The 21812-nt window shown below is 38.3% G+C and overlaps 3 protein-coding genes and 3 non-coding genes across 6 annotated transcripts; all 6 read right to left on the bottom strand.

Annotated features, from left to right (window-relative positions):
- Positions 1 to 214: 214 nt before the first annotated feature.
- Positions 215 to 5571, bottom strand: kctd14 (potassium channel tetramerization domain containing 14). The gene is made up of 2 exons (XM_053500722.1): positions 5464 to 5571; positions 215 to 2651 (listed from the first exon to the last, which is right to left on the bottom strand). The coding sequence occupies exons 1-2, from the start codon at positions 5518 to 5520 to the stop codon at positions 1983 to 1985; spliced, it is 726 nt and encodes a 241-aa protein (XP_053356697.1). The 5' UTR covers positions 5521 to 5571; the 3' UTR covers positions 215 to 1982.
- A 1199-nt stretch (positions 5572 to 6770) lies between these two features.
- On the bottom strand, positions 6771 to 11095 carry rps3 (ribosomal protein S3). The gene is made up of 7 exons (XM_053501018.1): positions 11024 to 11095; positions 9952 to 10082; positions 9734 to 9827; positions 9529 to 9623; positions 8382 to 8569; positions 7511 to 7713; positions 6771 to 6824 (listed from the first exon to the last, which is right to left on the bottom strand). Exons 1-6 carry the CDS (start codon positions 11051 to 11053, stop codon positions 7514 to 7516), a joined length of 738 nt encoding a protein of 245 aa, XP_053356993.1. The 5' UTR covers positions 11054 to 11095; the 3' UTR covers positions 6771 to 6824; positions 7511 to 7513.
- Positions 6910 to 7056, bottom strand: LOC128528385 (small nucleolar RNA SNORD15). The gene has a single exon (XR_008360936.1). It is a non-coding gene; the product is annotated as a small nucleolar RNA SNORD15 (small nucleolar RNA).
- Positions 7846 to 7996, bottom strand: LOC128528386 (small nucleolar RNA SNORD15). Its single transcript, XR_008360937.1, has one exon. It is a non-coding gene; the product is annotated as a small nucleolar RNA SNORD15 (small nucleolar RNA).
- On the bottom strand, positions 8655 to 8805 carry LOC128528388 (small nucleolar RNA SNORD15). Its single transcript, XR_008360938.1, has one exon. It is a non-coding gene; the product is annotated as a small nucleolar RNA SNORD15 (small nucleolar RNA).
- Positions 11096 to 13617: 2522 nt separating the features above from the next.
- LOC128527967 (NACHT and WD repeat domain-containing protein 2) lies at positions 13618 to 21310 on the bottom strand. Its single transcript, XM_053500652.1, has 7 exons — positions 21214 to 21310; positions 20929 to 21017; positions 19907 to 20014; positions 18499 to 18699; positions 18253 to 18388; positions 17632 to 18152; positions 13618 to 17534 (listed from the first exon to the last, which is right to left on the bottom strand). Exons 1-7 carry the CDS (start codon positions 21251 to 21253, stop codon positions 13845 to 13847), a joined length of 4785 nt encoding a protein of 1594 aa, XP_053356627.1. The 5' UTR covers positions 21254 to 21310; the 3' UTR covers positions 13618 to 13844.
- Between the last annotated feature and the right edge of the window lie 502 nt (positions 21311 to 21812).

Raw genomic sequence — 21812 nt, 5'->3', positions numbered from 1 at the left:
GAATCTTACACCTCACACCGCTGTGCTGATGAATTCTCTATAAGTTCTATGTATTACAAATTCTGATAAATTATCAATTTTCTAACGACACAGTTGTGGGCACTTCTATGGCAGACACATCACATAATCAAGGCCTAATATCAAACAATGAACATAAACATATGGTGAAGTTTTCATTGAGAAGAAATTTATTAAAAATTTTTAGTAGGACAAAGTGACAGCAAGAACTAACTTGTTTATTAATGAAATTAATTGTAAATATGGTTAAAAAAATATGTCTTTATACATTTATATAGATAGACTATCTTTATACATTTTCTTTTAATATACATAAATGTGTGTGTGTATTCCATGATCAGTCCTGGTCATTTTAATTTCTTTCTATTTTGTAAAACAATGCTGAAGGCATCCAAAATATGCAATTATCCCCTTTGAACAGTTGATATCGAGATATGTCCGCTGTTGATTGGTGAATTTTGAGGCTCTTAAGTCTAAATGAACTGCAGCAGAGGTTAGATTCGGTCTTGCTTTCCTGGGATGGTCTTCTTGAGAGTCAGTTTCATCATGGTGCTTGATTGATTTTGCACATGTACTTGAGAATACTGTTCTTGCAAATATGCAATAAATCACTTGATAGGAACCTCCTCTGAGCGAAGGTACTCAAGAATCGCACTGCAATGCATCCCGTTGCGGTCTGTAAAAACAGCAACCTTGTGCATCCTTTACAAGTTCCAGAACAGCTGACCTGAGCATATCTTAAAATAACGTATGACTATTGTTGTAGTTGTTAATTACCTAAAACAATGTGTGTTATTCATAGTTTTGCAATCTCCAGTATTGTGGTTTAGAATGTGGAAAATAAATCACAAGACAAAAACACTGAATCAGAAGATGTGTCCAAACTGTTGACTGGTACTGTACATTTGTCTACATGTACACATTATCTCTATATTCATTGTGCAGATAATCCGGTACTTTTTTGTATAATTAATGTTCGTATACTATAAAATTAGCTTTACTTATAACAGTGTAATTCAGCAAAAATAAGCAATTCTAAGCTATAGCTACTGCACATATTCATTGTACGTTCTCTTTTTGTCCCTTCCTGATTTTTTTTTCTTCAGATTTGTCATACTTAAATGATTGAGATTATCAAAATGAAAATACAAAATTAATTTTTTAAAATTACGTTGACTTTTATTAATGGAAAAAATTTCCAAACATGCCTGGCCCTATGTGAGAAATGCATGTGGGCTATGTTTGTGGAATATAAAAATTTGTTTGATGATCTGAATAATTTAAGTGTGCACCAAAAAAATATTCAGGAAATACTTTTTCACGGCATTGTAAATCTACTTATTTAACCTGCACCTTATAAGTTGCACAGTGCCAATATTTGCACTGATGTAAACACAGCATATTTTGGACTACTGGTAGATGCTAAACTGCATTTTATTGAACTTGTACTGTGGCAATACAGTATATCTATCTCTTAATTTAGAAATGAAAATTTAAATCTTTGCCAAATCACTGTGGTATTACTAGGATAAAACAATTCGCAACAGATTTTTTAAAATAAAAATAATATACTTCCTAAACATATTAGACTACATCAGCTCACCCCAACATTAATTACTTTCCTCAATTTCACACTGCCGTGAGAGAAATATTCTATCCCGTGCTATATCGGATTCTTAAAAAAAAAATAATAATGTCTGTAAAAGAACATTTTTGTGAGCACATTAAGGTCACATGGTGTTATAATGTGCCAATACAAACTAGAGTAAATATTAATCAAGGGTGGTTACAGCTGCCAACAAAGATCCTGAATGAGTCCTATATGACACATGTCTACAATATAGGTGGGTCCTGTAGATAGATAGATAACACACAGCTCTTATCTAAAATTGATTTTATGAAGATACATGCCCTCTGTGTACTAACATTTAAATACATTCCACTCCCAATCACAACTTTAGTAGTCACCACCAAGTAAACGTCAGCTTATAGAAGAAATCATGGCTCCGAAACAAAAAGCCTTTGTCTGTGCTGTGTGGTTTAATGCTCACATTATATCCTTTTGCCTCTATGTCCATTTTTATGCAATCAAGAAGATCTTCCACGCTTGCCTGAGCGTTCCAGGGGCCAAAACTCACAATAGATTCCTTTCTTGTATCCAGACTGCCCATGGCGTCATTGTACCTCATCAGATCATCCTCTGTCTTTAGGACACATATGAGTATTGCGGAGTATCGTGAGGCCATGGCCTCTGCTCTACCCACCTTGATGAGGACTTCCAGATTCTCTTGATAATTGGGCACACGAGACAAAAACTGCTGCCTTCCTACCTTCTCGCCGAAAAACTGTGGCGAGTCCTCCAGGCGTTTTACCAGTGGTTTTATACCGTAATACACGGCCTCCTTGTGAACCTCCAGGATATTCTTAGTAGGAACCTCCTCTGAGCGGAGGTACTCAAGAATGGCACTGAAGTGCGTCCCGTTGCGGTCAATAAAACAGCGACCCTGTGCATCCTTTACAAGTTTGGAATTCGCACTGAACATCTCAGCCAGCTTCGAGTTGGGGAATTTGCGCAGCGTCGCTAGGGCGGTGGTGTATACCTGACCGCCGACATTCAGCTGCACGACGGGGCACTGCGGAAGACAGAAAAGACATGGATTTAAAGGGTTGCCTAGAGCGCTTAGTCTTGTCAAATGACAGCTGAGGTAAGAGACACTTCAGCGTTTAAAGTTCTGTTTTAGTGACCATACAATTAAATCCCAGGAAAGCCTAAAATACATGGTTGGATCCTTTCAAAACACCCACAACCATTGCTAAAGGTCATCACTTAAGGGTAGCTCAGTGCTTTAGATGGTGGACTAGTGATAGGAAGGTCCTGGGATCAAACCAAAGCAACACCAAGCACAGTCACTGTGGGGTGCTTTTTTAGAAAGCCCTTAACCCTCATGCTCATGTGTGTAATGAGAGAATTGTAGGTCGCTCAGGCATCTGTCAAATGCTGTAAATGTAAATGCACTCATTCTTTAAGCTCTGCTCTTGGACTGGAGATTTCATTTTAAGTCACCTTGGATACAAGCTTCTGCCAAAATAAAAGCATGGATGACGCTGTGACAAATAAGATACTGTGAGTACAAATACTGAGGTCGAAATAATATTACGCATGTGTATTTAATAAATATTGATTTGGCGAATTTTTTTTATTGGTTTATTGGTGGTAAAAAAAGTGTCTCACCTAGGTAAAAAAAAGTGCATTTTCAGACAGTATCATATGACACAATTTTTCATATGACTTAATGCATCTTATCTCCCCATTCATGTTTCTTTTTGTTAATATGGAAACACATTTATATTTTTATCAGATTAAAAGTAACACACTTGCTAAATATAATTTCATGTAGTGTCCGTAACTTTTTGGAATTCAAATCTTTCAATGATCTTAAATGTCATTCAGGTGAAACTTGGCCAGTTATATTTTACATAGAAAGAAAAAAAAATAAGTGTATTATTCTATAATGCCAATTTGTTAAAATATTGCAACATGAATTGACATGGTTACAGACACTACAGTTTTTTTTTTCACCAAAAGCCAATTTAACAACAATTTTTACAGGTCACATGCTTCTAAAAGCTTACACCACATTTACGTCTTAATACTCTTAAAATATGAATAATTTGCATATTCTATTCTTATTGTTTGAAGGAGACAGTATAACGCTAAAAAATGGGCATTTTTGGTGCACATATAAAATCATCTTTCCCAACCCAAAGTTATCAACTTGAAATTTTTAGAGAAGCAAGATTGGTCACTTCCATGTTGCAAAAACTTCAGAAGCTTCTTTGGCACACATGTTTTAATGTATTATAAGTATAACAAAAAAAAATTAATCAGCACCAATACTGTGTTTTGGCCAATTACATTCTCAATTTTTGTGCGTGAGTATAGTATGAATTATATTCAGTAACTATCAATAATTACAAAAATGACTGTTAAATAAAAATTAAAAAAAGTAAATCAGAGTGGCTTCAATTTATGGTGTGTGTGTGTAAATGGTACTCATGAATGACCTGCATATGATGTACATGTAATGATTTGATTGCTGCTTATGTTAATACAATCGTAGGCACACTGTCGACCACGGACATTTTCCGAAACCTAGCCACTAAGTGGAGGGCATCCTTACAAGCTCTTTTATACCTTTAACTGAATTATAGTCTAATTTAATGAAGAGGGTAAAATATTAATGGAGGCATGGCATGTCGACGTTCAACTCTTTCATTCTATGCCTATTCTACGAGTTGTTGCTCTTAAAACTGCTAAAGGAAAGACAATAATGACATGGTAATCTCTAAACTTCTACTTACTAACAGATTTTGGTGTATAAATCTTTCAAGTATTAAGAAACTTACTCACTCATCCTCTATATCCTCTATACCGTTTATTCTGGACAGGGTCACAGGACACCTGGAGTCTATCCCAGTGGACTCGAGGCACAAGGTAAGGTACACCCTGGAGGGGTGCCAACCCATTGCAGGACACACAAGCACACACACTACAGGCAATCTGGAAAATTCAAACTCCACGCACACAGACCTGAATTGGGAATCGAACCGTCGGCCCTGGAGATGCGAGGTCACAGTGCACAGCAAATAATGCACCACTTTATTTAGACATTCTAATTTCTGGACTTTACATTTTCAAATTTATTATTAAACTGTCATTTTATTCAAGCTGGTGCTACTTATATGCCTACATGTTTTTGGTTGCTTTTATTATTATTATTATTATTCTTATTAACATTATTACTGCTGCTGCTGTGATTCTAGGTGTTACATTCATTCATTCATTCATTCGTCTTCTATACCGTTTATCCTGGTTTATTGTGGACAGAGTGCCATTCCATCGCAAACTCAACTGGCAATTTAGGAACACCAATTAACCTAATCTGCATGTATTTGGACTGTGGGAGGAAACCGGAGTACCCAGAGGAAACCCACCACAGGAATCGAACCCTTAACCCTGAGGGTGCGAGGCGGCAGTGCTAATCACAACACCACAGTAGGTTTCATTTGGCTTGCAATTTTTTGTTTATTAGCACTTAAACAATATACAAAAATATTTATTTAACCCTAAACAAGCATGACACTTTATTATTGCACTTTTTGGACTACGATTATTTCCACTAGGATAAACTTCCAGAGACGCACTGAACCGCAGCTTTACACCTGTACTGTAAATACACTCCTCTCATCACTCGTGATCGAGTGTAAACACGGTACACAACACTTTTTAAACACTTTCAGTGCATCAACCCGCCAAGTCAAATGCGACTCTCAGTCAGATCTCGAGCGAACACAAACTTTCTAACTTAAAGAGTTTATATTTAACCATTAAGCACGTATTTCATTAATGATTTTCCTCGATAAAGCTGTTTCAAGTCTGGTTACCTGCTGTAAAGACTCGACTGCCAGTTTCCGTGATGATTTGATGTCAGGAAGGCTCATGATTGTCAGATCCGAACTGCCGCTCTGCTTCACCTGCGGGATTCCAGCAGCAGTCGGTGTCCGGAGTGGGCGTGGCTCGAGCGCGAGACGCAAGAAAGTGGGCGTGGGTTGAGTGCAGGAGACGCGCATGAGAAGGTGGGCGTGGCTTTTGTGTGCGACAGGAAAACTGGGCGTGTCTATCAACTTTAAGACTACTCTTTAAACGCAACCTTTCAGAGGCTTTAAATGCTTTTATGTAAATTAAATAAGTTATTTAAAGGATTCCCTTGCGCTGTTTAAACATTTGAAGCTGCTATTCAGCACCAAATTCTGGAGGCTTCCAGGTGGGGCCTTCATGTAGCAGAATTGTTTCTCCAGGATATCGAACAGATGCCCCATCAAATTAAGATCTGGGAAGCTGCTGAATGAGGTCACTGCCTTTAAAGAAAACTGTCCCCAGTTATGTTTAAATATCCACACGAAAGCCAGAAGTCAAGGATTCCCAGCAGAACATTGCCCAAGGGTGGCACTGCACATATACAGTAGGACTCGCACATGCTTGGTGGGCTTCCTGCCACAGTTCAGACATGCAACTTGGTAACACATCAGTGTGTGTTCTGCAATAGATTGGCACCCTGTGCAGTGTGTTCCTTGTGTGCAGCCGCCAGACTGGCAGATGATATTGAATAAAGCATCTTATTATAGATCTTTATATAATAAACTGCATCTTTTATACACTTATCCTGCACAGACTGTGCGTGGAGTTTGCATGTTCTCCCCATGCTTTGTGGGTTTCCTCCAAATGTCAGTTTTCCCCTCCCACATTCGAAACAGAGAATAGGTTGACTGGCTTTGCAAAAATTTCCCAGTGTGCAGGTGAGCGTCAGCTGGATTTGTCTCCTTCAAAAGTGCCACTGTAACAAGAGGCAATTTTACTCAATTGACCTGTCAAAGGTTTAATTTTAATTTGTAAAATAAGTAAAATCTCAATAAGGAGCAAAGGGGCGAAAATACCAGACTGATCAAATAGAATAGTAGATTGAGTAAGGGATTTAAAGGGGGAAACCTACTCATGCTTAAATACACCAAACTAGCATGACCGCAGAGAGCATATTAGAGATCAGGTGATTTTACACAAGAAATAGGATTCAAAATAACCATTACACATTTTCCACAATCCACTCAGTCACACCTAAAATGACTTGGCTAAAAAGAGGTTCAGCAATAGAACCGCATGAAAATGAGTAAATAAATGAGACAAAGGCCATAAATGTATTTATCAGTTTATTTTTGTACAGAAAATCTCATCCTCCAATGGTGAACATCTAGAAGAGAGAAAAGAAAAGAAGAATTAACAGGTTTTAAGTCAACTTTGCTGTTTTACCAGTATTAGACATTTCATTGAACAGCCCTTCTCAGACAAATGCCTCAATGTCTTCAAGTGAAAGGGACACTCTGCTCAAAGGGTCTATGCTCAGAAGCACAGAACGTGACTCTGGACACGAACTCCTTCAAGCTGAGCACCCATTCTGACTCGTCATCGTATCATCACTGAAGGGGGTATGAGCTAACGCAACGCCACATGAGCTCTGTTAATTAGCTGCATGCAATCCATTCACATGCAGCATACACCATGAATACAGCTCCACTCCAAATGCCCTGGCTTTTAACTAGATAGGATCAGTCTAAAAACATTACTAAAAATCTTGCATACTACTAAATGCAGAAACACATTGATATTCTCAATGTACTTTATATTTCCACAAAATGTCAGTTTTAACACTGACTAATGAAATCATGAAATGAAAAGTACAAAATTATTTAACTTTGCAAAGTTTACATAAACTGCCAACAAGTGATTAGTAACTAGGTTAGGCACTTAACCTAAAATAAACCAATCTGGATTGTTTTCTGCTATTTCACCCCACAATTAAAGCTCACCTTTGCAAACCAAGTGCTTCTTTAGGTCATTGATGCTCATGACTAAATTTCAGACCCAATGTCCCCTTACCCTTTATGCTGTGGGTACAGGAGCGCCCTGTGGCATGACTGGGACTTCAGGCTTGGCTCCCTTCTGTTCAGACACAGGGGTGGTGGGGAGAATCTCCTCTTTGGGCTCCACGATGCTGACGTGGTCAGGCAGAGGCTTCTTGGGGCCAATCTTACCGCTGGGGTCCCAGGGAAGCATGATCTTAACCTTGATACCCAGCACACCTGGAGACAGGGACACAAGCATCTTAAGCAAGGGCAAATCATAAACCGACATGTCTTCAGCAAAAGCAAAACCAGGCAGGGAGATGAAACCAGCGTTCCAAATTAACACCAGTATTAATACTCGTTAAATGCCCTTCTCAGACAAATGCCTCGATGTCTTCAACCGAAAGGAACACAGCGCTCTGAGGAACTGAAGTCAGGATCACAGAACGTGGCCACTAACCCAGAATCCAGAAAGACAACCAGAGTCCCGTTCCGACTCGTCATCGTATCATCACTGAAGGGGCACCTTTAAAAAAATACCCTCACTTGACTAGTATAAAAGCAAACTATAATTAGTTCCTCCCCTGACCCCCATTGGTTTGGATAACTAACCGATACCTCCTAAAATCTAACTGAGTAGATAAACATGCTGACATTTCAAACAAACATGAATATACGATACGATTGCACATGCTGCAAATTAAAGATTTGGAATAATAGAAAAAAAAGATTGATGTTTGAAGTCTATTTCCTGTTGCTTAATTCATCATGTATGTGCAGACTGCACAATGCTACACTGTTGGTTAGAAGAGTACACACCAGACTAGAAGCGCCAGTACAAATCTAAAGCAGACTCCCACAATGGGAATTGACACCCACTTTATTTCTCCTCATCTCTCACTCACCCTGGCGGAGCAAGACATGACGGACAGCGGTGTCAACATAATAGTTGACGGGATCTCCACTGTGGATCATCAGACCATCCACGAACTTCATGGACTTGGCCCTCTGACCCCTGAGCTTGCCGGACACAACCACCTCGCAACCCTTGGCGCCGCTCTCCATGATGAAGCGGAGCACACCATAGCAGGCCCTAAGGAAGAACAAAGACAAATCGGTCAGTCATGCTGCTCCATATAAAGTGATTCAAACCATTTAATCACAACAATGCTGATATTTCTTCTCAGACAAATGCCTCGATGTCTTCAACCGAAAAGGACACAGCGCTCTGAGGACCTAAAGTCAGGAGCACAGAACGTGCCCACTAACCCAGAACCCTGAGAGACGGCCAAAGTCCCGTTCCGACTCGTCATCGTATCATCACTGAAGAATAAGCAGCTGGATGATATTTCTATAAGTATTCACATGTTATTGTAACATACTAAAAGGAGCATGAGGGGCTGAATGTAGCGCCCTGTGGCTAAAAGCATTAAAAATAGCTGATTTTGAGGGAGTGAATTTCGTGAGTAAAGTTGCACTGTATGCTGATTTAGACTAAAATGAAACATGCAGGAAGTGCATCATGCCCAAAGACTATTGAAGTCTTTTAAGGAGAACCACTTATTTGGAACGTTCACCAAGTTTACACTGTAGCAATTGACAAGTTTGCTAAAAATCCAAGTGTTCACATAGTGTTATTTCATAGAACGCAATGTGGATATACAACACAACTGAACTTTTATTCTCAGACAGTACAAATGAGTAAACCTCACTTTATGCTCTACAGATAAAGTTTCTGATGAACAGAACACTTAAAATATCACTTCAATGAGGAGTAAAGCAATTTTACATTTACAAAAGTCTTCTCTAACAGTACAGTGATGGACTCATAGCCACACTAACTAGTGCTTCACTAGTGCTTGGATGCCAACAAGGTATAAAATTTTCATGAGTGAATTACTGTAGCAGGATACTTTGAGAGAAAAATTTGTTTTTTTTCTATACAACGCATTCCAAAAGTCCCAGTTTGACTCGCATGCCAAAAGTATAAAGCAAAACCATGGCTTCCACACTAAAGCGTGTATGAATACTAGCATATTTATAATGACTTGCCTGCGGACAGCCAGACCTCCGAGCAGCTTGTAGCGCAGAGACTCAGCCTGAGCAATGGCACACAAACCCCTGGTAGCAACCTTCTCAGCATAGAGCTAAAGAAAAACAAACAAAAAGGAGTAGTTCAATACATAAACCTGAAGAACACTGGACTTCCATAAAATGATAACAGCCTTATACTGCAACCAGTCTAAACCGTTTTTACCTCCACGCTGCCCTCTGGGAACCCAAACCTCTTCTGAACGACAGCAGTCAGCTCCCTAATGCGACGGCCTTTCTCTCCCAGGACGTTCTGGGTCCTGCACAAACAGGTAAATTTTTTTTTTTAAAAACAATGTGCATTTTCCAGTATGGATTACAAATGTTTCTGCTGCTTAAATATACAGAACAATCCAGTGTATAACACAATGAGCGACACTTTACCTGGTGGCAAGAATAATGATCTCTGTCCTTGTTGGAGTGACGCGGACCTCCACCCCGGAGTACCCATCCTCAGCAAGCTCTCGGGTAAGGAACTCGTTCAGCTCGGCTTTGAAGATGCCATCTGAGACAAACTAAGGACAAAATCACAAACTTTAAAAACCACAACGATTCAAATGAAAAGAATGATCGCCTAACGCAACTACAAGCTACCTACATGTGAAATTAGCACATGGACAGGTCTGATGTCTACAGAGATCATAAGATCAGACATTTTAAACATGAATGTTTCATAAAAAAAAAAAAACAGCTTTTATTTTCTCATATCAGCAAATATAAGCAAAGAGGGAAGTGAGATTTTATTAAAAAATATTATTTTTCATTTTTAAACTAGTTTCTAAGAACACCGCAGGCTAGGAGTAGTCACATTCACTGTACTAACTATTTATGCCTTTAAATGGAGATTATTCTCGGCTTAAACTTAAACCCCTTCCTGCAAAAGTGCATTAAAGAGACAGAATAACAGTCATTAAATGTGTCATGTACTGTAGTAATATGAAATCATGGGTGGGAAATATGCATTAGACCTGGTTGACTAAATTTAAATATAAATTTATATGGACAACCTTTGGTAAAAAGTAAAACTACTGCTACAACAGAAAGGGAAATAAATATGACGGCTAGTGTCAGTACGTTAAGGGTTTATTTAATTACTATTAGCTAACCTAAAGTAGCTCATTTGCTAGATGGCTAAAAAAACAAAAACTGAGGAAAATGAAGAGCCAAACCACATTCTTTACATTAAAGTTGTAAATGGTGAAAAATAAAACAAGAATAACAATGCACCAGTTTTTTTTGACTGATTTCAGAGACCGGTTATAGACATTAGCTCCTGCCATGTTTCGCATCAGAGCCGCAGTGAGTCGCATCCAAGCCAATCCAGTTATAAAACCTGACTAAAATAAAGATCTTGCCGCAAATATGTATTGTTAACCATCATGTCTCTCGTATAAATCCATTATTACCACTTATAAACCCTAACTTAGACTCGAAATCGGATAAAAATCACGCTAACCTTTCTCTTCTTAGAAATTTGCACCGCCATCTTGCCGAAGGCCGCAGACAGGAAAGGAATGTTGACCAAAGCGGAAATCAATTTATAATGACATTTCACTTCCGTTTGACCTCCTCGAGCGGATGGGAGTTGTAGTCTTCTGCTCAATTTTCACTTTTAACGGACAAAGTTAAATAACGTAAGTAGAACAGAAGTTTAAAAAAAAAAAAAAAACACCCACACAAAAATAAAAAACACAGGCTCTCGAGGAAACCACGCAAGAAGCTGGTCTAGAAATGGCACAAAACATATTATAGGGGAAACGACCTGGAAATATATATATATATATATATATATATAGTAGCCTGATTAACTAGTTTTATTTATTTATTTATTTATTTACTTAGTTAGTTAGTTATCGAGTTCCTGCCAGTTTGACGCTCCACACTCCAGTCCAGCAGATGGCGGTAATAATAATAAGCACCTATATGCTGGATGCCAGCCGCCAAAAAAAAAAAAAAACTTAAAAAAAGAAGTGGAGCTTGCATGTTTCTTCCCTCTATGGAGGACATGAAGAAATAAATGTCTTAATCAGTGAATATTCAGATTACAGAGCCACAGTGCTCTCAGAAAGCCAAGAGTTTTAAAAGAATTCATCAAGATTCTCTCTTATTGATATTATATTTCATCATTATAATGTAAATACTATACAAATCAAAATTGTTTACATTCTGTGCACAGCATTCACCAGACAGCAACATTTTGTGTCTATCTCAATAAATTACTGAAAAATAGGAATATTACTGAAAAGTTGATTTATTTCAGTAGCTCAATTCAAAAAGTGAAATCAATCAATCAACATTTATTTATATAGCACCTTACAGCAACCTAAGTTGTACCAAAGTGCTTTACAACATAAAAAAGACAATAAAATAACAATAAAAATACAGTAATCATAATTATAAAAAAAAACCCACATGGAATTAAAAATATCAAAAGCCATTCTAAATAAATGAGTCTTACGTTTTGCTTTAAACAGAGTTAGATCAATAGTGTTACGTAGCTCAGGTGGAATGGTGTTAGTTTAGGACCAGCCACTTCAAAAAAAACGATCACCCCTTTGATTGTTCATTAACACGAGGGGCCACTAGTGAAACTTATATATTACATAGATTAATAACCCACTGATTGATATTCCAAGTTTATTTCTTTGAAAAAAGATGTATATTTATTCATTTATTTCTCATTATGAAAACACAAAATTCAGTTTCTCAGAAAATTAGAATATTGTGAAAAAGTTCAATATTGGAGACTTGTAGTATCAAGAGCCACAACGCACAGGTGTATTCCGGACATGGGCTACAACTGTCGCATTCAATGTGAAACAATGTGAGAGGCAGGCTAAGGACAAAAAGACTGAACGGTTGGTCAATGGGCCAAAGTCAATTCTTATTAAGAGATAATGGTAAAATCATTTTATTGGAAAATCAGGAAGTCCCAGAGTCTGGAGAAAGACAGGAGAAGCATATAATTCAAATTGCTTAAGGTCCAGTGTAAAGGTCCAGTTTACACACTCCGTGGTGGTTTGGGGAGCCCCGTCATCTGATGGTGTTGGTTCACTACTGAAGAGGAAGATGTGAGACACCAGACCCAACAACGCAGAAGAGCCACGCCGCACAATTAATGCAAGGGGAGCTCTGACCAGGCATTGAGTGTTGTACATGTTCATACTTTTTAGTAGTCCAACTGTTCTTCTTTTTTTAAAGTTGGTTTTAAGTAATATTCAAATTTTCTGAGATACTGAATTTTAGGTTTTCATGTAAGTATCAAAATTAATCATTAAAATGAAAAGGAACAAACACGTAAAATATCAGTTATCAATACACTTAAAATGTTAATGTTTTGAATATCAATATTGCATACAATATTTACAGATAAAACCAGTTAGCTGGCTAAACATTACCTAAACATTACGTTTGAGGATTTTAAATTCACATCCACAGATAAATAAAACTGTCTGTTAATACATGTATAGGCTATGCTAAATTGCTTCCCAGTGTTAATAATCATCTGTTGTAAATTTCTATGTTGAAGGTGTTATAAACTGGCATCCCTCCAGCATGAACCATCAGTACCAGTGTCCTGGGGTGTGGCAGGAGATTCCACCAGACTGAACAGACTGATTCTGCTGCTTATGTTGCTGCTGGGTAATGCTTCCCACCCTCTCCATTACTGTCAAACCAGTCAGTAATACAAATTCAGCTCTTGAAAGATCAGTCCTTCATATACTCTTCAGTCTTCACACAGCCATCAGTGTTTATAACTCATCCACCAGATGTTGAGTATGATTGTAGGCACACAGAAATGGTGCCATAAAATTTATGCAACCACAATACCACAAATACACAGTCTCTCAACATTTACACTATGTTTACATTTATCAGTTTGTACTTATCTATCTTTATTGCTATGGCTTGATTATGCTATGGCTGTCAGTTTATTACCGGGACATATTATTTCACTTGATGCTTTATTCCATGGCACTGTATGCATCTAGGTCACTGACTGACTTACAAATAAATCATCCATCCATCCATCCAAAATGTATTGTTATAAAAAATTATGTTATAGTGGCCCCTAGGAACATTACCCATTTCACCATCCTATAGGTAACAAAGAGACACATATTTACAGTTGGCTGTGGATAAGAATCGCCATGCTATATTAGAAAATCAATCTGAAATGTTATAAACACATTTACTTCAAAGGACGAAATGTTATCATATGAAATACAGGCACATGCATTTCTCAAAAGTCTAACATAGTTAATAAGATAAATGTATTAAACGCATAATTCAGCCCAAGTAAGATTAGGGTTGGCCAACGGCAACCAAACCACAGGTTCATCAAACGGGCACATGAGTTCAGTGCCCTGGTATTTACTATTCTCATTAGTGCAACCTACTTCTGGGTCATTAATGGCATACACTCCGACAGCACCATCCTCAAAGCCAATATACACAAGCAAGTTCTCAGATGGTGTTAGAGCAGTAGCATTCTTACATAAGTAGAAATTGCCCACCATCTTCCCATCTGTTATTCGTACAATAACCAAGATCTGCTTGGTATGGAGGTCACAAAAGTCATTTTGACAGCTTATTAATGGGCTACAGATATATACTGCATGTTTACCCAAAATGTCTACAAATGGGTGGCAAACTGGTCCTTCAGCATTTAAAGAGCACAGTTTTCCTTGGCAAACATCCAAAATGTTTATCTTTGATCCATCTACTGACATGATGCCATAATGTCCATCTGATGAGAGCTTAAAGAATTGCTGTGGATACTTAAAATGCTCTGGAAACTGGAATTGGTGACAAATGGTATCTTCTGTTAGTCTCCATGAGTACAAAGCTCCAGAACTGGTCATTATAATCACAAAGTCTGGATGGTCTGACACAGTGTGGAAGGCAGCAACATCTGTCCAATCAGGACAAGAGAACCGTTTGCTGACATAACCAGACCAGAGACTGACAGCAAGTAGATCCCCTTTATTGATTCCTAGAAGGAAAGTGCTTTCTGGAGTAATGACAGCATCTTTGAGATGGTGACGAATGGTACAAATTACATGTCCATTGCACAACTTCCAAACCTTTGATGGACCTGTTTCTGATAGTGACACTGCAAAACTACCTTTTGGCGTTATCAGTATGCGGGATGCTTGGCTGCCATGGATTCGGTGAATGTTCTCATGTGTATTCGTGTTCCAAACATAGATATCACCAGAAGCAAACGTGACCATGTAAACATTGTCTGCTGAAAGAGTCAAGCTCTCTACAGGGCCATGATGAAGGAAGTGGCTCTTCACTTTCCCACCCAACATTGCCCACTTCCACACCAGCTCAGATCCATCTGTGGTGTAAAAGAGCTCCCCATCTGTTTCTACAATGATTTTCACTACTTTCTGACCAGATTTCGGAGTAGAGGCTGCTACAGAAATGAGATCCATGTCCCAACTCATGATGCCTGTGCTTGCCACTGCTGTGAGGTAAGTATCGCTGAACTTTACAAGTTTGAAAGCTTGGCTACTTCTAATGTCAAGGTTTAACAAACATTGACCTGAGACCCAATTCCAAACCAAAAGAAATGGGCAGTTTCCCAACAAAGCAATGATGAAGTGTGCATCATTATCCAGAATTGCTTGTACAAAGGTTTTACCCCTAGGTGCATTCAAATTCTCTTCAACAGCTAGCAGCTGTCCTTGAATTACTTGAACCTGTTGTCTTTTACAGATGAGAAGAGTACTTTCTACATGGTCTACATTTAACACCTCTTTCTTGTTGCAGCTTAGCCTCACTGTAATAAACACAGGCTTGCAAATATCCTTGAGATCCCATAAAAACACGCTTCCTGAGCAGTCAATACATGTTATTGTTGCTTCGTTCTTATGAAGGATGAGGTCACACAAAGCTGTGCCTAATGAACAAACAAATGAGGCCAAAAAAATACCACTATGGGAGTCAAATATACTGACAGTTCCCTCGATCTGTCCGCAATAAATCATGTGACCATCATAAGAAGACATGCATGTTATGACATTGGAGCAGAGGATTGGTGCAATTTCTGTCCCCTCATCAAACACACTGACATAATTGCTTTCTTTTAAGAGTACAAATGTCTTGCCATTAGACATCAATACACCCTCAATGCCCTTTGGTGCTTGATCCGTGTGTCTGATTTCAAGTTGCTGGAGGTACAGTGGAGCATTAAGGTCCAGTGCTAAGAGGGTGCCGCTCTCTGTGGAGAGAATAAATACATTTGCAGAACATTTGACATCTGTAAACTGTAGTTCAGCTAAATAGGGGATTTTGTAACCTTCTGAATTACTTCCATTCCAGACCCAAGCAGATCCATTGCTCTGAATTATTAGCACACAGCCAGACTGAGATACACCTGCTTTTGTAATTGGTGACACCTTAGCTGCTGGCAGTTCCCAGTGCATGGCAGGCACAGATGGTGTGGGACATAACACCATATTTACCCCAAATCTTCCCATTCTACCATCATGTCCTGCCTGATTGACAGATTCCTTTAATTTAGGAAAGACATCAAAGAAGGGGAAGAGCTTGGACTGCATTACCAAATCCAGTTCAGCAGGGCTTTTTTTTAGCAAACAGGCTGAACTTTTTAGTATCGAAATTAAAAGCCTGAGTTCGCTAGAAAACACAATTTGAGATGTCGTTTCTAGCCAGAATATTAAGTCATCTGCTAACATTGGACAGAACATTGCGTTAAGGAACTCTTGTGACATCATCACTTTAACAAGCTCCTCAATATTTTCACTCTCCAGTAAGTGGAAAGGCAGTTCCTGCAATTTCCTTAGATTAGGATGTGCACACTCAGTTGAACCAAACATAGTCACGTTAGACATAACAGGCTGAAATGTCCATGGTTGACCAGGAACTTGCCTGTCAGCATAAATCTTTACTGGTGTGGCATTTTGGCTAGGACTTGAAGCAATGAGCAATGGCTTAGCAATGCCGCATGCCCACCGTCCACTGAAATAACTTGCTATAAAAGAGTGGATTTTCTGTTGATTGGCTAAGCCCAGGTACCTCTTATTAATGACTAAGATAAAGTGTCTGCTGACCCAGAACAGAGTTTGCTTGCCTAATATGTTTTGTGACTTCAGAAACCCTCTCAGGTCTAACAGTAACCTCTCTACCGCAACCTCAGGAACTCTTAATCTATATGGTGCATTGTCCATTGCTGGAAGGAATGATAGTAGAACCTCATCATCACAAGATAGAACATCAGTCAGTTCAGCCTCTGTCAAACCAAACCTAGACAAGGTAAGATATTCTAGGCTTTTGGCAACTATTACTTTTCCATGTTTTTCCTGGAGGTGGTCAAAAAAACGATTAATATTTGTGTGAACCCCTGGGACAACCATGTCGGGTGTGATGTCTACATCTGAACCCCAGTCACAGACCTGACTGTAGAGAAGTTCCACATACAATGGGAGATCACATTTTTTAAAAGCTTGATTTATGTACATCTGTTGACCTGATGTTATCTTTCTTTTACATGCCAAAAGGAGATTTGCCAGCATCTGGTTGCAGCTCTTACTATTTACAGGCTGAAGGTCAAAAAACAGTGAGGATTCTGGGTAATGTGTCTTTATAGCAGAGAGAAACCCAGACTTTGTTGGTGTAGAGGAGATTAGGAGCTTAACATTAGAAGGTAATTTCTTGGGCAGCCAGGTTATGTCCAAGGGTCTGTGTGTATCAGGTATTTGGTCAAGCCCATCTATAATGAGGATGAGATGGTTTGCAGAGTGTGAATTAATGTTTAGGAGGTTGGTGAACGTTTTTGTCAATTCAGAGATGTCTTTGAGACAGGTGTTGATCTGTTGACTTTGGTATGAAGCAAGTTGCTGGCACAGCGAACTGAGAATTTGCTTCAAAGAGCTATTAAAATCTACAAAGTATGTAATAACCACAGGGTTCTGGTCCTTCACCCATGTTTGAATCTGAAAGACAAAGTTATAATATTAATTATAGTGTGTGTACACAAAACATGAACAAATTCTATATAATTAAAACCAATAAAACTAAAAATCTAAATACCTGACTTGCACAGTAGGCCAAAAGTACACTTTTTCCTGTACACGGCCCACCAATTAGTATAAATGGAAATTCTGTGTCTTGGTCCAAGTAAGCTTTTATGTGGTTGACCTCTAGACGGGCAATTCTGTATCGTGTGGAAAGGATGTGACAAAGATTTCTTTGCTGTGAGAAAGAATCATGGATTCGATCTCTCTCCTGTACAACAGATTGGTCTATCAGACCTATAAGATCTGAATAAAGCTGGTGGCACAGCTCCTCAGCATAACTCTGTTTATTGTCGCACTCACTCACATGGTTTGTGTTGGTGTATATCAGGGCCTGGTGGGTTCTAACCAGGTTTGGTAGAAAATGATCACAGAGCTTTGACAGTCGGAGCAATTGATCTTGGTTCTCTGAATGTGGTTCATTCCTTTTCTTCCTCTGGTCAGCCTTATTTTCAGTTTTATAAACATAACAAAGACACCTTTTGATATCGGCACCAGATTGGCCATCCAGTGCAAAACGGAGGTCATTCTCAAGCCCTGAAAGTATGAAAAAATTTTCAGCTGTCCTTGCATTCCAAAATTCAAAAAAAAAAAAAAAAACATCTAGGAAAATAAAATGCTGTGAAAACATCCTTACCTGATCTAAAATATTTCTGAGCATTTTCTTGCTCAATGCTGCTCTCTAGAACACACTGAGGGATAACATGATTTAGGATCTTCCTTACTTTTGCAAGTCCATCATCCCAACCATTCTTGTCAATCTTTTGCCCTGGCTAGGGACATCAAAAGGGCAAGAAATGAAGAAATTGATCAGTAACTAATTAAAGGTAAAACTAAGAACCACATCATCTCTCTACCATTGTACAATACTCTGTACTTTTACCTGGGATTTATATTTACGATGCTCATGTTGACTGAGCAGGCAGAACGATGGGGGTATTGTGTTCTCATCCCTTCTGTAGCATTTCTCTAGGACTTCAGTGCTGAATCCCATCTCCTGGCAAACCCGCATCACTGTGAGGAACTCAGAAAGCTCCACCTGCTCTGGGAAACATGGAGCACCATATTGTGCCCCCACCAGGCTCTGAAAATTACAGACACAAGAACTGAAGATCATTCAGACATATATCAAACTGCTGAAATGCAGTATTATAGTCTGGTATATATGCAGTCCTGATGAATTACTAATAAAGAGTAACTATATATGTACAAAGTTACAGTATGTGGACACTTGTCCATCACATTCATATGTGGGTTTTGCCAAACCTGCTCCAGAATGACGATGCCCTTGTGCACAAATGAGCTTCATGAATACACGGTTTGTCAAGGTTGATGATGTGTAAGAACTTGAGTGGCCTGTACACAGGCTTTATCTCAACCCAACTGATCACCTTTGGGATGAACTTGACCACTGTTCAGCAGGCCTTCGAGATTTCAACTGCAGAAATGCTTCTGTATCTCAGTGAGTACAAATCCCTAAAGCCACATTCTAAAATTTACTGTGTGTGATGGCATGGTCCATATACATTTGGCCATATAATGTTTCTGGAGTTCACAGCAGACATCAACCTTATGGCTTTGGTTGCAAGCTTAGACTTTCGTCATCATTCCTTCATCTATCCACCATTTCTTGTTTACAGTCACAACAACAAAAGGGGGTAATTTAGCTTTTGGCATTTACTTTTAAAAATGACAATTGGTAGCAATTTTGTGCTGCCTCCACAGCAGGCTAGTACCATTGTAAAGTGTGATTTCTTAGATGAGAGTTAAAGTCTAGTGTGAATGTAAACTTCTTCGGCATGACAATGTTATTTTCAATTGAGTCATGAGTGCCGAAAGCGCCATCTAGTGACAAAATGACAGTCAATTCATATACAGTACTGTTTATAGGTCGCTTCACATTGTAAGTCTCATGGCCAGTCATCTTACTGCAAATTATAGTCTGGAAAATACAGTATTTGTACAGAAAACACAAATGTTTTCCAGGAACAGCTTCGAACAATTTGCTTTTAGCACATTATGCTTGTTGACCATCTTACATTATCCAGATGGTACATGTTCTACCTTTTTTCCGACTAGATTGATAAGTAAAAAAAAAAAAGTAACTGCAGTTCCTTAAATACAATGCTGCAACACTTAGTAATATTAATTTACTAATGCTCATTTTGAAAGTGTTTCTTTAGAACCAGGACTTACCATCTAGGAATGTCTACTTGCTTGACTTAACACACATCCATGTACATGAATGGATATAAATATACAGTTGGAAATGACACTTAAGTGCACATTACCACAAAGAAAGGGCCCAGCGAATTCTTCCGACACTCCTCGATTAATTGCAATCGCACCTGCTGTGTTGGCCACTTATCTGGGTTCGTTTCTTCATAAGGGTCAATAACCTGCACAAAACAGACCATTATTATTACTATAACCTTACTCTAACTGAATCCTGAGTTAAATCATGACAACACATGATCCTTCTCCTTCATATGATGTTTATCTTTATTTGTTTGCATTAAGCAACATATGGTGCTTAAACAATATCAGTGTGGCATCAGACAGACTCTGTTTGACTTTAATAATTAAAAAGCATAAATGAGTGGACAGAATTGGACCCTGTTCTCATTAAAAAAACAAACAAGACGCTTCCAGGGAAAAATGCGGTCAAGATCAGTCATTTATTCATGCTTTTAGTTATACAGTTGAACCTTGGATTGCGAGTGCCTTGGTCTGCAAGTGTTTCGCAAGACGAGCAAAAATGTCAAATAAATTTAAAGTTGTTAAATGAGCAGGGTCTTGAAATACGAGCAGTATTGTGCATAATCGTCTCTCATGCTCGGTCATAGTGCGTGTGCGTCACTCGCATAGTCAACAACCATGTGCGCGTGTACTGTTCACTATAACATTGTGACCACAAGTGTGTGTAAAGCATTTTTTATTTTGTGTTTGGTATGTGTGAGAATCTCTATGGGTAAACTGGTGTGTGTGTGTGTGTGTGTGTGTGTGTGTGTGTGAGAGAGAGAAAAAGTCATCCTACACAGTGGTCCTCTTTCTCATTCTATCCTCCATCTGGTTTCGATCACTACAACCATGCTTCTTTTCAAAGATAAAGTGCAGGTTAATTTGTTTTATTTTTACTTTATATTTTGTATTAATTATTTTTACATAAAAATTTGGGATGGGGAATGAATCACCAGAACGAATTATGCTCGCAATGTAAGGTTTAAATGTACATAGTTACTTGTAAAACAACACACAAGAAAGCCAGTTTAAATCAAAGGAAAAGAAAAGGTGCACAAAAATGAAAACTTGCCCTGAAATCTATTCCATGAGTACGTCTGCAGTGGTCCCTTATTTTTGGGAACGTATGCTCTCTCAGCAGCTTTCTTTCTGTCATGGAGTCTGAAACACAGGTAAAATATTAAAGAGTCCTGATCATTTATGTCTACAAACTAAACATAAATAAAACTGAGTATATGCAACATAAAAATGTATTCTTTAGGGTAACATAAAGCAGAAAACCTATATCACACTATAGTGTATAATTTGTATATAATGACTCTATTCATAACCAAACAGAAGAAGAAAAAGCACATACCATAAGGGTTGGAACACAAGTAAATTTTCACACAAGCCATTTTATATCTGTTGAAGCATCGATCCAGCAACCTATTAAAAAAAAATGATACAGGGAGATGTTTTCATGTTACACCCTGGACTGAAAATATGGACTGGGTAAAAGAGAGATGGAAGGAAGCTGCTGCTATAACTCTGAAGCCCCTCCTTCAGTTCCTGGGAACAATTTGTTTTGTCCTGATATTTTAGAGAAATGAATGAACATTTTACTAGGAACACCTGTATGACTGCAAATCAAAGCAGCTGATCATGTGACAGAGTGCAAAAAAGCATGCAGATACAGGTCTTTAATTAATTAATTGAGAAATAATTGCAACTTCAGAATGAAGAAAAGTGTGATTTTGGTCATGGCAAATGTTTCAACAAGACAAAGCATTTCAAGAACACAAGTAATACAGTAATCCAGGGGGTTTAAAAATAGCAATGATATTTCTTTAATTACAGTCATGAAAAAGTTTGGCAGACCTGTAAAAGTCATAGAAAAAAATATGCACAGTATATCTTAAAGTTTTTAAAAAATACACTGGATTTTTGTAAACAATTAGTAATTTTACAGTGTAG

Source organism: Clarias gariepinus, chromosome 7, assembly GCF_024256425.1.
Source record: "Clarias gariepinus isolate MV-2021 ecotype Netherlands chromosome 7, CGAR_prim_01v2, whole genome shotgun sequence".
Classification (NCBI taxonomy): domain Eukaryota; kingdom Metazoa; phylum Chordata; class Actinopteri; order Siluriformes; family Clariidae; genus Clarias; species Clarias gariepinus.
This window is presented reverse-complemented; position numbering and strand designations above follow the sequence as displayed.

Excerpts from the sequence above, each read along its gene's own strand:
- kctd14 (XM_053500722.1), bottom strand. The coding sequence starts at position 5,520 with ATGAGCCTTCCTGACATCAAATCATCACGGAAACTGGCAGTCGAGTCT. Across the intron at positions 2,652-5,463 it reads CAGTCGAGTCTTTACAGCAG|TGCCCCGTCGTGCAGCTGAA; the intron begins GTAACCAGACTT and ends TGTCTTCCGCAG.
- rps3 (XM_053501018.1), bottom strand. The coding sequence starts at position 11,053 with ATGGCGGTGCAAATTTCTAAGAAGAGAAAG. Across the intron at positions 9,828-9,951 it reads ATCATTATTCTTGCCACCAG|GACCCAGAACGTCCTGGGAG; the intron begins GTAAAGTGTCGC and ends CTGTTTGTGCAG. Across the intron at positions 8,570-9,528 it reads GGAGGTCTGGCTGTCCGCAG|GGCCTGCTATGGTGTGCTCC; the intron begins GCAAGTCATTAT and ends GTTCTTCCTTAG.
- LOC128527967 (XM_053500652.1), bottom strand. The coding sequence starts at position 21,253 with ATGGCTTGTGTGAAAATTTACTTGTGTTCCAACCCTTATG. Across the intron at positions 18,389-18,498 it reads ATCGTAAATATAAATCCCAG|CCAGGGCAAAAGATTGACAA; the intron begins GTAAAAGTACAG and ends TGATGTCCCTAG. Across the intron at positions 17,535-17,631 it reads TGGCCTACTGTGCAAGTCAG|ATTCAAACATGGGTGAAGGA; the intron begins GTATTTAGATTT and ends TTTGTCTTTCAG.